General features: G+C 46.3%; 1 protein-coding gene across 2 annotated transcripts in view; it reads right to left on the bottom strand.

Annotated features, from left to right (window-relative positions):
* C5H1orf35 (chromosome 5 C1orf35 homolog) overlaps positions 1–14791 on the bottom strand; it is a 43250-nt gene extending 28459 nt beyond the window's left edge. Inside the window, exons 1-5 of one of the 2 annotated variants that reach the window (XM_068238528.1) lie at positions 14731–14791; positions 11987–12094; positions 10824–10974; positions 7242–7287; positions 3337–3419 (exon numbers count right to left, since the gene is read on the bottom strand). In XM_068238528.1, coding sequence (XP_068094629.1) covers positions 3337–3419; positions 7242–7287; positions 10824–10974; positions 11987–12080 — 374 coding nt within the window. In that variant the 5' untranslated portion in view covers positions 12081–12094; positions 14731–14791. Of the gene's footprint in view, positions 1–3336; positions 3420–7241; positions 7288–10823; positions 10975–11986; positions 12095–13450; positions 13548–14730 lie in introns of those variants that run through there. The other variant, XM_068238527.1, reaches the window with a different exon arrangement.
* Between the last annotated feature and the right edge of the window lie 662 nt (positions 14792–15453).

The following is a 15453-nucleotide window of genomic DNA, read 5'->3' as shown; positions in this document are numbered from 1 at the left end:
ACCTCCCCTGTGACATCATCAGTAGCAGCCTGTGTTTTTTTTTTTTTTATCTCCTCCACCAGTCTGCCGGATTCTGTCCTGGCAATATGAAAGGAAGGGAGGGGTTCCTCCAATAAATGTATAATATTTTAGATTTGTCATCATGCAACTGAAAAAAGGCTGTATTTATTATTATAATTTAGAAAATAGATTTGACTGTATACGAGGCAGAGCTACTGCGCACAGCTCTGCCTCTACCGGGCAGCAAAATCTGTGACTTCAAAAGTCGTGCAATTTTGCCCTGGGATTTCACAGAAATACGGCGAATCAGCTTGGAACTTAAAGAAAACCTGTAACGACAAAAAAATACCCCTGGGGGGTACTCACCTCGGTAGGGAGAAGCCTCCGGATGCTATTGAGGCTTCCCCCGTCCTTCTGTGTCCCACGGCGGTCTCGCTCTGGCCCTCCGAACAGCGGGGATGTAAATATTTACCTTCACGGCTCCAGTGCAGGCGCAGTATCGGCTCTCCAGTCAGCGATAGGCAGAAATAGCTGATCGCTGTCGGGTCCGCTCTACTGCGCAGGCACAAGTGTCCTGTGCAGTAGAGCGGACCCGACAGCGATCGGCTATTTCCGCCTAGCTCCATGCAGAGAGCCGATACTGCGCCTGCACTGGAGCCAGGTAAGGTAAATAAATGTAGCTTGTTGAGCCAGGATTGCCAGACACTTCGGGGGAGCCAGCGCTGGACTGCCTGCAGCTACAGGGGAGGGGGAAGCCTCATTGGGACCCTGAGGCTTCCCCCTCCCGAGGTGAGTACCCCCCAGGGAAACTTTTTTTTGTTACAGGTTCTCTTTAATGCTGAAGCTAACTGCGCAATAAAAAGAGATACAAAAAATGGCTTCAGACTCTCTTTAAATAATACTTCCAAGGTGAGAGGGATATGGAGACTACCATATTCATTTCCTTTTACACAATGCACATTGCCTGGCTACCTGCTGATCTTCCTGGCTGCAGTAGTGTCTGGATTACACACCAGAAACAAGCATGCAGCTAATCCAGTCACACCTCAGTCAGAGCACCTGATCTGCATGCTTGTTCAGGGGCTGTGGCTTCAAGTATTCCAGGAAGAGAATCAGCAGGACAGCCAGGCAATGTGCATTATTTAAAAGGAAATAAACATGTCAGCCTCCATATCCCTCTCACCTCGGGTTCCCTTAAAGGGAACCTAAACTGAGAAGCATATAGATTTGTCTTTTTAAAATTATACCAGTTGCCTGACTCTCCTGCTGCTGATCCTGTGTCTCTAATACTTTCAGCCACAACCCCTGAACAAGCATGCAGGTTAGGTTCTCTGACTGAAGTCAGACTGGATTAGCTGCATGCTTGTTTCAGGGTGTGATTCAGCCTCTACTGTAGCTAAAAAGATCAGCAGGACTGCCAGGGGCTGTGGCTAAAAGTATTAGAGACACAGGATCAGCAGGAGAGTCAGGCAACTGGTATTGTTTAAAAGGAAAAATTCATATCCCTCTCAGTTTAGGTTCCCTTTAAAGGCCACACTTCATGCATCCTTACAGGGAAAAAGAAAAAATATGTGCCTAAAAATTGTGAACTTTTCCTATTTACAATATTAATATACAAAGTTACAAACTGTCCTCAGGACTCCACCCCTCAATTAGGCCTCTTTCAGACAGGTGACTGAACTGCAGGCTAGCTGAGCACTTGAACGTCCTTGTCTGCCACCCATGAGTGCAATTTGGGAGCAATTTAAATGCAGCCCAATGGCAGCATCTGTAGCACCACGTGTCGGCTTTTAAGACGCGGTGGCGTTTCCCAGCGGCAGAGAACCGCGCCATGCCTCATCTGTGCACGGCTGCACCTGCACTCACATGTGACTCTGTGGGGGTGGAGGGCATGTAAAGCACCAGGACCGAGCACTCGAACAAGCACCCGGCCGATGTAGGAGAGCAGCTGACAGGCAGTGAATTCACCTCCTGTCAGCTGCCCGTCTGAAGGCCTTACACTCGGAGGGAAACCCCCGCCTCTTACCATGGGGGCGAGGCTTTGGGAAAGCAAACTGTGGTAAGCAGTGAGCCATCAAAAAAATATATTACCTTAGCGAGAACCTATAGAGTTCCTATACATGCATTTTAGTTGTTGACCAAATCATTTTGGCTGCCAATGCAGTTTATATATTACCTAACGCAAGACAAAAAAAATTTATATTACACTTTTCTCATGGCGGACTCAAAGCCCAATGATTCCTTACTGATTAGGTGCAGCTTACTGAACAGGCAGAGCCGAGATTGGAACCCTGGTCTCCTGTGTCAGAGGCTGAGCCCTTAAAGCGGATCCGAGATGAAAAACGATAACAAGTAACTTGTCTATATATCTTATCTAAAGTTTAGATGGTTTACACAGCAAATCTAGCTGCAAACAACTTTAATAGAATATGATTATTTCTTCCTGTGATACAATGACAGCAGCCATGTTGTTTGTAAACATTACACAGAGGCAGGCTTATCTGCATCTTGAGCAAAAAAAACAACAACAAAAAAACCTAATCCCCCCTCCTCCCCTCTGCCTCTGAAATCTCTGGCTAGTAATACCTCCCCCTCCTCCTGCCCAGACGGAGCTCCCATGAGCCCTTGCTACTGTCTGAAAGTGCCTTGGCTCTCTGAAAACCTGTGGGTGTGGCTTTAGTTTATAGGGAATTCAAGTATTAAAGAGACTCTGAAGCGAGAATAAATCTCACTTCAGAGCTCATAGTTAGCAGGGGCATGTGTGCCCCTGCTAAACCGCCGCTATCCCGTGGCTGAACGGGGGTCCCTTCACCCCTTAACCCACCCCCGCAAACCTTGGTCGCAAACTTAGTCGTGAAATTTTCGTTTCCTGGAGGCAGGGCTAACGGCTGCAACCCTGCCTCTAGTCGCGTTTATAAGACGCGCATCGCCGCCTCTCCCCCGCCCCTCTCAGTGAAGGAAGACTGAAAGGGGCGGGGGAGAGACGGAGATACGCGCTGACAGACGCGCGTGGGGCAGGGCTGCGGCGGTTAGCCCTGCCCCAATGCGGAAGCGCTCCCCCGCTGTATGGAGGGAATTTAGGGGTTAAGGGACCCCCGTTAAGTCGCGGGATAGCGGCGTTTTAGCAGGGGCACACATGCCCCTGCTATTTATGAGGTCTGAAGCGAGATTTATTCTCGCTTCAGACTCTCTTTAAAATAAAAAAGTATTTGGCTTGAGGAATGCCCTATAAACAATAGGAAAGGAACACAATTATGCAATGAGTAAAAGTTCATCTCGGATCCACTTTAACCATTACACTATCCAGCCACAAAACAAAACCACAGAAGCTTTTACCTCGAGCTCCCCAGGCCGTGCACCCGGTCCACGTTTCTGTCGTCTCTTTCTGAGCCTTCCCTCTTGCACGCTTCAGCAAATTCCTGACGGCAAAACAGAGCAAGCAGATCTTATTTCAGGTGGGAATAGCCCGTTCAAAGTTCTTCATTTTACTATTCATGGGCTGTGGTCACATGATTATGCCTACAGGATGCTGCCAACATGTACTCCCCTCCATCCATGGAATCATAAGCTACTGGATGGCATTCTCCTTTCATTCCCTTTTAAATCTTTAAAGAGAACCCGAGGCGGTTCCTTGTCAGGGGCAAACGCAGGATTTTTAAGGGGGGGGTTCCTGAAAGGTCCAGAAGCACGTATGTCCCGAGTGCTTCCGAATACAGGTGGCTCCATACTGCCCATGCACAAAAGTGTGCTGGCGTATTACGGAGCTGCCTATCTTTGGAAGTACTCAAGGACACGAGTGTTTCTGAGGACTTCTGGTAGCAGCAAATGTGAACGGGGTACAGCGCTGGAACAACTCCCCAAGAGAGGAACGGGAGATAGACTTAGTTTGGACAATTCAGTGGAATATGCTACATAGTTTTACATAGCGCAAGCGATACCCATATGATGCAGGGATATATGCATCTGCGGAAGATGTCGGCGCTACATAAATACTAAATAATAATATTTTGCCTCACCAGGATTGCACTTTTATTTAGCTTTCCTGTAAGACAAGAACACACAGTCAGCTCTAGGGGAAGAGGGAAACAAAGGTGAATGAGGGAGGGCTGGTGCACATCAAGAGTGCTTCTGAGCGTTTTTCAAATCAACAGTGATTTGAAAAGCGCTTGGCTAATGTTACCCTATGTGGGTGTTCCCACAGCAGCGTTGTGATTTTTTCAATATCGCAGGTATACTGCATGTAGCATGTTTTTGAGCAATTCATTCAAAAATCGCTCTGAATATCACTTCACAAAATCACACTCACAAATTGCTAGCGATTGCTATTGTCATTTTGGCGTTGCACTAGCCCAGAGAGAGGAGTGGAGAAATTGAGAATAGCCTGAGATGGAGCAGAGAACTTATCTGTATTGCAGTCCCACATCACACAGGCTACTTGCCTGTAATCGGACTCCTGTCCCTGTCAGTCTCTCACACAAGTCAGAAAGAAGCCCTCCTGGAGTCTAGGGACTGTCAAAAACTTTTCAGCTTGTTATCCACACATGCAGTCATTATAACAATGGGGAGAGACCAGACAGATGTTTGCCCACAGACCCTGAGTCCAGGCAAGCTCTGCATCATGCTGTGCATATTTACCAGCTTGCCTGCCCTCTAATTGCATCATGTCTGACACTTCTGTGCTGTGGAGAGTCCAGGACTCCATAATCAACATTCTCTCACTGCAGGCTGCATCTTCTTGTGAGGGTTGTGAGAGAAGCTGGGCTGCCTCTCTCATTCTATTAGCTGGAGGGAGGCACCAGAAGTAAGAAGGGCGGGAGAATGAGGCTGTTTATATTATGCGGGCTTCCCTGGCTGAATACACAGCTCAGTGCAGGGGGGAGGTTCCAGACACCCGGAATAGCCCCCTGAGTTCGCCAGTGGGGGTGCAGATGGGACACAGAGGTATGTTCTCTGCCTCATGACTCATGCAGTGTTCTCCCCAGGCTCTATTAGCTGGGTGCTCCACCCGGCTAGTTTTGGTGAGCAACCGGCTGTTATCTGCTCACCTTCTTCTCTGCTGTAAGCAGAGAAGCGCAGGCCCTGCATTCTCTCATCTTTCCCCACCCGGCTACTTTTTCATGTCACCCGGCTAGAAAAAAATTCTGGGGAGAACACTGTCATGTCTGTGTCTCCACACCACCTCTCACTGCCCCCCACTGCCGCATTATAGCCCCCCGAGATTAGCAACATTATTTGTCGCTATCTCGGAGGTAAACATTGAGGAGAAGAATTCCCTGTTCAAAACAGCTGCCAGGGGCGTTCCTGCAGGGTTTCCTGAGCTGCCATTGGGCAGCTCTCTCTCCCTGGCCACGCCTCCTGCCGCTCCCCGCCTCCCTGCACGCTATGAGAGACACACAGTCTCTTGTTGCAGCGGCGTGACCCATAGGTCACGAAAGTCAAAGTGGACCAGTGCGGCTCATGGAAGCGGGGTTTTTGCGGCTACCTGATCCGCTCTGCCCCGCGGATCAGGTAGCCTATTTTTTTTTCTTTTTTGAGCCCACCTCGGGCTCTCTTTAAGTTGCAAAGCACTGCACAGTATACGGATCATTACTTTGGAAAGAATATATAACGATTAGATGAAAGGACCACTACAGCACACAAAGAAAAAAAAAGTAAACAGTTAAAATCTGTCAGAACCGACAGATTTTAGAGTAGTCCATCTCCTCATGGGAGATTCTCAGGGTTTTCTTCAGGGCTGTGGAGTCGGAGTCGGAGTCGTGGAGTCGGGCAATTTTGGGTGCCTGGCGTCGGAGTCGGGAAAAAATGCACCGACTCCGACTCCTAATGGATTTGTAACTGTAATTAAAATAAAAAATATGATAAAATGTTCTATTTCTCAGATAATAGTCATTAAAAATAATGTATATATACAGTATATATACAGTAATAGCTGTGCTTAGTCCACAAAAATGAAGTAAACCAATCAAAATTAGTTACTTGTGCTGCTTCAATAAAGCAGTCCCCGTATTTTTAAGGTCAGATATACATATCTGATTGTGACTGTATATATGATGTGTACACAGGAATCTCTTATATATACTAAATAACATCTATGCTGTAAGAATAAAGCCTGATGTGTAGCCGTGTCACTAATAGAGATGGTCAATGAGATGGAAATAATTCTGCATTGATGCTGGTTTATGCAAATGTATGCACTCCCTTTGCTGATGAAATCAAATAATGTGATATGTTATTAAAATTTGGTTTGGTGACTACAAATTAAAGGGTAACTGAAACGGATGAAAAGTAAAGTTTTATACATACCTGGGGCTTCCTCCAGCCCCCTTCAGGCTAATCAGTCCCTCGCTGTCCTCCACCACCCGTCTTCTGCTATGAGTCCTGGTAATTCAGCCAGTCAGCGCAGTCCAGCCACGTGCCGCTCCCACAGCCAGGAACATTCTGCACCTGCGCAATAGTGCTGCACAGGTGTACTATGCTCCTGGCGGCGGAGTGTGTGCATGCGCACTACGCCCGACTGGCTCAAGTACCTGGACTCATAGCAGAAGATCCAGGTGGTGGAGGAGGACAACGAAGGACTGATTATCCTGAAGGCGGCTGGAGGAAGCCCCAGGTATGTATAAAACTTTAATTTCATCTGTCTCAGGTTTACTTTGTTACACAGTAGTACTATACTCTACATATGCACTCCCCACAGAGCTGCAGGGAATCCACTGAGAGTGCTGTGCACATTGAACACAGGTGTTGTCTGTCACCCATAAACCTTGTTCAGATTGTGCATGAAGAATGTGTAATAGAGGAAGAATCTCCTCATTCCCCTGCAGAGTACCTGCACATCACTCTTACATGTACCCACACTTACATTGCCTAGGGCCTGATAGATGTTCTTTGTTCCGGTTTGTACCTTTTACAAGTACTCTTACTAAGGACTAGTTTTAGTCTAAAGGGAATAAATATAGTAGTCTACATATCCTTCTCACTTCAGTTGTCTTGTAAAATTCCTAGGCGTTGGCAGTTAAGAGACGAATTTCATGTTACATACTTTTAATCAACAAAATTGTAATATGCAAATTAGAGGAGTCGGAGTCGAGGAGTCTGCCCGAGAACTCCATCATAGCATTTGGCTATGTGACACATAAACAGTGAGATCAGTCATGTGAGCAGGAGGCGAGGCGAGGCGAGGCGAGGCGCCCCCCCCCCCCCCCCCCCTCCCGCTTACATAAGGCTGGAAATGAAAGCCTCACCTCTTTGCTGAGCCCCTTTGGCTGATGCTTCACTGTCTTGTATCCTCTGCAATAACAACAAAGAAAGATGTTGAAATAACGAACTGTATGCAGCAATGTATGTTTTCACTAAAACTGAGGAACTGTAGTGAAAAGAACGTAATGAATACATTTTTTTTTTTTTTTTTTTTTTTTACAATGTTTATAATTTAGTCAGTTTTTGCCCACTGTAAAACCTTCCCCCTCCCTGGTGTAGTGGTTAGTGCGCACGTCTTGCAGTGCTGGGTCTTCAGTCCCAGTCAGGTCAGCATCTGCAAGGAGTTTGTATGTTCTCCCTGTATTTGGCTAGTGCTACATTTGCAGCCATTTCTGCTGCATAATTTAAGCTTTGCGCTGTTTTTGTTTTGAAGATGATAGCAATTAGTTCTACCACCCATTGCCTCTACAGCAGCTTATGGACATAAAACTGGTATGGTTGGCATTCTATTATTATTATTTAGTATTTATATATTACCGACATCTTCCGCAGCGCTGTACAGAGTGTATTGTCTTGTCACTAACTGTCCCTCAGAGGAGCTCACAATCTAATCCCTGCAATAGTCATACAGTGGGTTGCAAAAGTATTCGGCCCCCTTGAAGTTTTCCACATTTTGTCACATTACAGCCACAAACATGCATCAATTGTAGTGGAATTCCACGTGAAAGACCAATACAAAGTGGTGTACAAGTGAGAAGGGGAACAAAAATCATACATCATTCCAAACATTTTTTTACAAATCCATAACTGCAAAGTGGGGTGTGCGTAATTATTCAGCCCCCTGAGTCAATACTTTGTAGAACCACCTTTTGCTGCAATTACAGCTGCCAGTCTTTTAGGGCACATCTCTACCAGCTTTGCACATCTAGAGACTGAAATCCTTGCCCATTCTTCTTTGCAAAACAGCTCCAGCTCAGTCATATTAGATGGACAGCGTTTGTGAACAGCAATTTTCAGATCTTGCCACAGATTCTCGATTGGATTTAGATCTGGACTTTGACTGGGCCATTCTAACACATAGATATGTTTTGTTTTAAACCATTCCATTGTTGCCATGGCTTTATGTTTAGGGTCGTTGTCTTGCTGGAAGGTGAACCTCCGCCCCAGTCTCAAGTCTTTTGCAGACTCCAAGAGGTTTTCTTCCAAGTTTGCTCTGTATTTGGCTCCATCCAGCTTTGTACAGTGCATGACTAATTGTTGTCCTATGGACAGAGTCCCCCACCTGAGCTGTAGATCTCTGCAGCTCGTCCAGAGTCACCATGGGCCCCTTGACTGCATTTCTGATCAGCGCTCTCCTTGTTCGGTCTGTGAGTTTAGGTGGATGGCCTTGTCTTGGTAGGTTTACAGTTGTGCCATACTCCTTCCATTTCTGAATGATCGCTTGAACAGTGCTCCGTGGGATGTTCAAGGCTTTGGAAATCTTTTTGTAGCCTAAGCCTGCTTTAAATGTCTCAATAACTTTATCCCTGACCTGTCTTGTGTGTTCTTTGGACTTCATGGCGTTGTCGCTCCCAATATTCTCTTAGACAACCTCTGAGGCCCTCACAGAGCAGCTGTATTTGTACTGACATTAGATTACACACAGGTGCACTCTATTTAGTCATTAGCACTCATCAGGCAATGTCTATAGGCAACTTACTGCACTCAGATCAAAGGGGGCCGAATAATTATGCACACACCACTTTGCAGTTATTTACTTGTAAAAAATGTTTGGAATCACGTACGATTTTCATTCCACTTCTCACATGTACACCACTTTGTATTGGTCTTTCATGTGGAATTCCAATAAAATTGATTCATGTTTGTGTCAGTAATGTGACAAAATGTGGAAAACTTCAAGGGGGCCGAATACTTTTGCAACCCACTGTATGTCTATGTATGTATGTAGAACATGTATCATAGTCTAGGGCCACTTTAGGGGGGAAGGCAATTCACTTAAAGCGGTTTAAAACGCTGACAAAATTTTCAACAAAAATGTGTTTTCCTACTTTTTATAACCCATACAATCATATTTGCTTTTGTGAACAAGTATTAATATTCATTTAGATATAACTTACCAAAGTTCAGTTAATTTACTTTGAAAGCTGCTGGTGCATTTTATGTATAACTGTTGTCATTCAGAAATAACTGCTGGCAGCTTTTACAACGTATCTGTGTTTCACTTTAGCACTCATCAGCTGAAGTCCTGCACAGCCAGAGAATGTTTACATAAATGTGTCAAGTAAAGAATGTGTACACAAGATAAGATTATAAGCAGTTTGGATGCGAGTTGTCCCTGCAGAAGAGAGAGTCAGCTCTGTGATGTAACCCTTTGAAAGCTATTTTACTAATAAAAAAAAAATAAATAAAAAAAAAAAAAACAGCATTGTGTGAGTATATTATATGCTGTAAATAATCTTTTAGAGCAAAGAAGAAATTCTGAGTTATATTCCGCTTTAACCATATGTTTTGGGATATGGGAGGAAACCGGAGTGCCCGGAGGAAAGACACGCAGACACGGGGAGAACATACAAACTCCTTGCAGATATTGACCTGGCTTTAACTGGAACTGAAGACCCAGCACTGCAAGGCGAGAGCGCTAACCACTACGCCACCGTGCTGCCCATTTGTACTGCAAAAAGCACTATTCTGGCCCATAGGCTTTAAGATATTTGTGGTTTTGAAAAGGTTAAAAGTTCACTCAGCTTGTGCACTGCTGTGGACGGGGGTATAGCAGAGTGACTTTTGACCTTTATTTTAAAAAGAAAATGTACCAGTAATAAAGGTTCCTCAAAAACTATAAAAATAAACTAGGCAGAGTGATGTTTTTGTAGCACACACTGGCACAGATGTGGTACTAACCAGCTATACCAATCTCGTGTCCGTAAGCTGTTGTAGGGGGGCTGGGTGATGTGATGTTAAGCAGCACAAATCTTATTTTTTTGCAGCACAAATGGGCACAAACATAGCACGAACCAAACAGGATGGAGTTTTTGTAGCGGACCAACTTCGTGCAGCCAATGTATACACATTTGTATTAGGTTCTCCTTTTCAGTAAAGTGAAGATAGCCTAAAGTACCCCTTAAGTGAGAGTGATATGGAGGCTGACAATTTATCTCATTATAGAACAATGCACATTGCCTGGCAGTCCTGCTGATCCTCTGCCTCTAATACTTCTAGACATAGACCCCGAACAAGGATACAAATCAGATGTTTCTGACTAAAGTCTGACTGGATTAATCACATGCTTCTTTCAGGTGTGTCATTCAAACATTATTGATGCATGAGAGATCATCAGGACTGCCAGGCAACTGGTATTGGTTAAAAGGGAATGAGTAAATATGGCAGCCTACATATACCTCTCAGTTCAGGTGTCCTTTAAATCTACAGAAGTGTTGCAGGAAGGGATTGTGCATGTTATGAGAGATGCAACATGTGCTAGAGGAACTTTAATCTTCTTTAAAAACATCAAGAGGTAATTGCTTGGTTGCTACAGGAAATACGTTCCTTCCTTCCACGTTCCATAACCACAAGCTCATATAATGCTTTACTTCCAGCTGGGTCAGTGAAAAGATCATGTGACTCACAGAGCAGCCATCATGGCTTCCTCCTCCGCCTGCTTCACCGCGGCCAACTCCTGCTCTCTGCTTAACTTCTCCCCGGTGTTCTTCTGCTTGGCGTACCAGGTCAGGTCCTTCCCCTTCTGCCACCTTCCCACTGGAGCCATCAGCGAGTTCCCTGCGGGACAGACACACATGACAATGATCCCCTTTCCAGGTCACAAGTAGCGAGGACTTCATAACGTGTCTACTATGACCACGCACATTCCAGACCGGACAGAAACGGCTTCAGCAGAAATGGAACTTTGCACGTTCCTTCCCCCAGATTCGGGAACCGCTATTCATTTAACCAACAGGTATCGCTGACAATTGCCTTCCATCCCCTAACCTCAGGCTTGACGTAGGAGAGATATCTGCCGCTGGGTCAGACCCCCCCCAGCCCTGGTTGAGGAGCATTATTCCCCCCCCCCCCCCCCCACCACCACACACACACACACCTGGTTGAGAACCATAATCTTTCCCTTCTACCCCCAAGCCTGGTTGAGCAACAGTATCCCCCCCAGCCTGGTTAAGGACCATTATCCTTCCCCTCCTGTCTGGTTGAGGACCATTATCCTTCCCCTCCTGTCTGGTTGAGGACCATTATCCTTTCCCTCCTGTCTGGTTGAGGACCATTATCCTTCCCCTCCTGTCTGGTTGAGGACCATCATCCTTCCCCTCCTGCCTGGTTGAGGACCATCATCCTTCCCCTCCTGCCTGGTTGAGGACCATCATCCTTCCCCTCCTGCCTGGTTGAGGACCATTATCCTTTCCCTCCTGTCTGGTTGAGGACCATTATCCTTCCCTCCTGTCTGGTTGAGGACCATTATCCTTCCCCTCCTGTCTGGTTGAGGACCATTATCCTTCCCCTCCTGTCTGGTTGAGGACCATTATCCTTCCCCTCCTGTCTCGTTGAGGACCATACTCCCAACCTACAGCTTGGCTTGAGCCCGATCTCTGGCTCCTAACCCCTCAGCTTGGCTTACGACACCTCTCTAGCTTGACTTGGCAGACAACCCCTCTCTAGCTCTTAAAACTCAGCCTGGATTACGACTGCTCTGTGTCTCCTTCCCCACCCTGATGTGCCCCGCTTTGATGTGTTATAAATACATGCACCATTAAAGGAAGAATCACACATAAATCATAGTTACCCAGATAGTTTTCACGAGCTTTATCTGTCTTCACATCCTCCCAGTTAAACTGGTCCTGTCCCCCTCGGACACCCCCTCTGGATGAGCCAAACATGGTGACGGATCACACTGTAAGGAATAAGAATATTAAATGATCATTATAAATTATATCAGAGATATCACTACATGAGAAGTGTGTGGCTTCCCTGTTCTGAATAAAACTTCCTGTGATTGTGGCACCCAGATCATTTCTACGCGTCTCAGGTGGAAGTAAATGGCGACATCCTCGATGTAATAACAGCAAAAACAAAGATTTTACATATTTTCGCTAATGTGATTGGGTGGATAGCACTCTCTCAAACTTCTAGGTTTCCAATAGGTTGTAGTGAACCACGCCCACCCTATATGACCAATCGTGAAGATTTGTGCTGTAGAGAGAGGCTGTGATTAAATCTTACCTCCCAACCTTTTGAGATAAGAAAAAGGGACACTTAAAGGGAAGGTCCAAACACAATAACAAAATCCACTTACCTCGGGCTTCCTCCAGCCCCTTGCAGCCGTCCTGTGACCTCGCCACAGCTCCGATGGCTCCCGGTGCAGATGCTGACCTCACCAGGTCAGCATCTGCATGCGCTTCACCATGCAGCTCATTGAGTCGCACTTAGGTCATCCAGACTGTACTGCGCAAGCACAGAACTACTGTGCCTGCACAGTACAGTCCGGATGATGTCAACGCGACTGAGAGCCGCTCACGCAGGCGCAGTGGGCATCTTGCGCCGGAGGGGACCCCAGGCCACCGGTGGGGACCGGAGCTGCAGCGAGGGCACCGGATGGCTGGAGGAAGCCCCAGGTAAGTGGATTTTTTTTAATGGTGCTCGGATGTGCCCTTTAAGCCACTCCCCTGCCACACCTCTAATAATCAGGGCTGTGGTGTCAGAGCAATTTTTGGGTACCTGGAGTCGGTGGTTTCATAAACTGAGGAGTCGGATACCACAAAGATATCATAATTAAAATTATGTTGTTTTATAATTCAAATAACACTGGTCTTATCTATCCTGGTTCATTTTCCTTCACACTAACATTTGAAAATAAGAAATATATCATTTTAAAAGGAGGGGAATAAAGTTTAGAGTTCAACACTTTTTTTTTTTTTTTTTTTGTAGAAAAATACAAATATTTACACAGATCAGTATATCAGTTGTAAAAGAGGGACTTGCCTTCTATAAAATGGACAGTTGGGAGCTATGACTGGAGAACTGTTCTCTATTAGGTTCCTGCTGGGACCCCTAAAGTAGACTAGCACCATGAATCTCTACACTTCAAATTTATATATATTAATAATAATACTGTAATAACAGACTAACATGCACCTGCAGGGTCTGTATTTATAGTTCCATCCACACTTTTATTATCATTCATATTGGACATATTTACACATCATTCTGCTCCTATCTGTTCTACCTTCTAATATAATATCATTATTACCTCCCAAGCCGGCTGCCCCAGACCCCACCGCTCTGCTCAGCCGAACTCCTCGCTCAGATTTCCCGGGGATAGAGAGAAGACAGCTGGACGCTCTCACTTCCGGTATGTGCAGGGGGAAGCGTAAGCAGAATGCGCTAGTCACATGATCACAGCAGCGAGACAGGGGGCCATTTGTGTCGTGGGCAAATGAATGAGAGGGGATAACCATTCAAATAAGAGGGAAAGGCTTCTGACAGAGGCCACACAGACTGCCTCAGGTCACACACACTGCCACAGGTCACACTCACTGCCATATGTCACTGTTTATATACACACTGCCATAGGTCAGCTCACTGCAGGTCACACACACTGCCAGAGGTCAGCTCACTGCCACAGGTGAGGTCCCACACACTGCCACAGGTCAGCTCACTGACACAGGTGAGGTCACACACACTGCCACAGGCAGGGCCGGCCTTAGGTTTCACAGTGCCCACATGGCCAGGTAGCCTGGCGTAGGTGCCTCCAATATACGTAGCCAGGTGTTGGTTCCCTCAGTAAAGGTAGCCAGCTATAGGTGCCCTCAGTATAGGAAATCAGGTATAGGTGCCCTCAGTATAGGCAACCAGCTATAGGTGCCCCCTTGGAAGCCGGCGCCCTGAGCGACCGCTCCAGTCGCTCAGGTCAAAGGCCGGCTATGGCCACAGGTCACACATCTGGTTACCTATACTGTGGGTGTCAATTTGTCTAACTATATTGGGGGGGGGGATTTACATCTGGCTACATAATACTGGGGGCTACCTGATAGTCTAATGCAGGTAGTCACCTCAGGCTACCACATTGCAGCAGCCTGCTTGAGTCTACAGGGACTGCCATTCTATCCTGTCTACTCCTTATAACATCAAAAGCATCAGAAGTACCGGGGATGGGGTTCCCAGACACAAAGCAAGTGAAAACAGTGGCAGAGATTTCGCTGCAGCCGGCGCCACCATAGGCTGGAATTACGGCAAAAGCGGTGCTCAGACAGTAATGTGGGCGCCGTCAATAGACTATATATTACTATAAAAATAGCATTGCTGGCAGACGAATTATGTATTTCCCCAGCCCTCACTGTCCAAGGCAACCTGGCGGGGGTGTAGTAATTATTGCTGCCAGGACTATACTGCAGGAGCAGGACAGCTGCGGTACATGGTAACAACATGGACAACATTCCCACAGTGTGGAGCTGCTGTAAAGGACTAGTGGTAGGGCTGCAATTAACATTCGATCAGACAGCACAGTGATGTAGTGGTTAGCTCTCTCACCTTGCAGCTCTGGGTTTCCGGTTTGAATCTCAGCCCGGGCATTGTCTGCACGGATTTTGTATGTTCTTGCTGCATCTGCGTGAATTTCCTCTTGGCACTCCGGTTTCCTCCCACATCCCCAAAAGATACAGATAAGTTGATTGGCTTCCCCCTGAACTGGCCCTAGACTATGATACATGCACTACACGATACATACATAGACATGTGACTATGGTAGGATTAGATTTTGAGCCCCTCTGAGGGACAGGTGACAAGACAATATACTCTGTATAGCGCTACTGAAGATGTTGGCGCTATATGAATACTAAATAATAATATCCTTTATCTAATCAGTTTTGATTGGTTCACGCGTATCCTCTGTGGACATGCTATTCGCAACACAGCCTCGCTCACTCCGTGCAATGCTGTGCAACCAATCCGCTGCTGCTGCTACTGCCTGGGAACAAGCACTGCAATACCAATGGGAGCAGCATAGAAAAATACATATATCCACATAGAATCGTACATAAGTCCTGAAATAGGGATAAAAAAAAAAGAGAGAGACCATCCCTCCAAAAGAGGGACAGTTGGAAGATCTGTATTAGGGGTCGTTGCTTAAAGCCAATGGGTACCGTTTAAAAAAAGGAAAAGTCGGATACTCACCTAAGGAGAGGGAAGGCTCGGTCCTAATGAGCCTTCCCTCTCCTCTCCCGGTGCCCTCGGTGCTGCGCTGGCTCCCCCGTT

This window comes from Hyperolius riggenbachi, chromosome 5 (assembly GCF_040937935.1).
Source record: "Hyperolius riggenbachi isolate aHypRig1 chromosome 5, aHypRig1.pri, whole genome shotgun sequence".
In the NCBI taxonomy this organism is placed as follows: domain Eukaryota; kingdom Metazoa; phylum Chordata; class Amphibia; order Anura; family Hyperoliidae; genus Hyperolius; species Hyperolius riggenbachi.
Note: the sequence above shows the minus strand (reverse complement) of the source record. Positions and strands in the feature narration are given on the sequence as shown.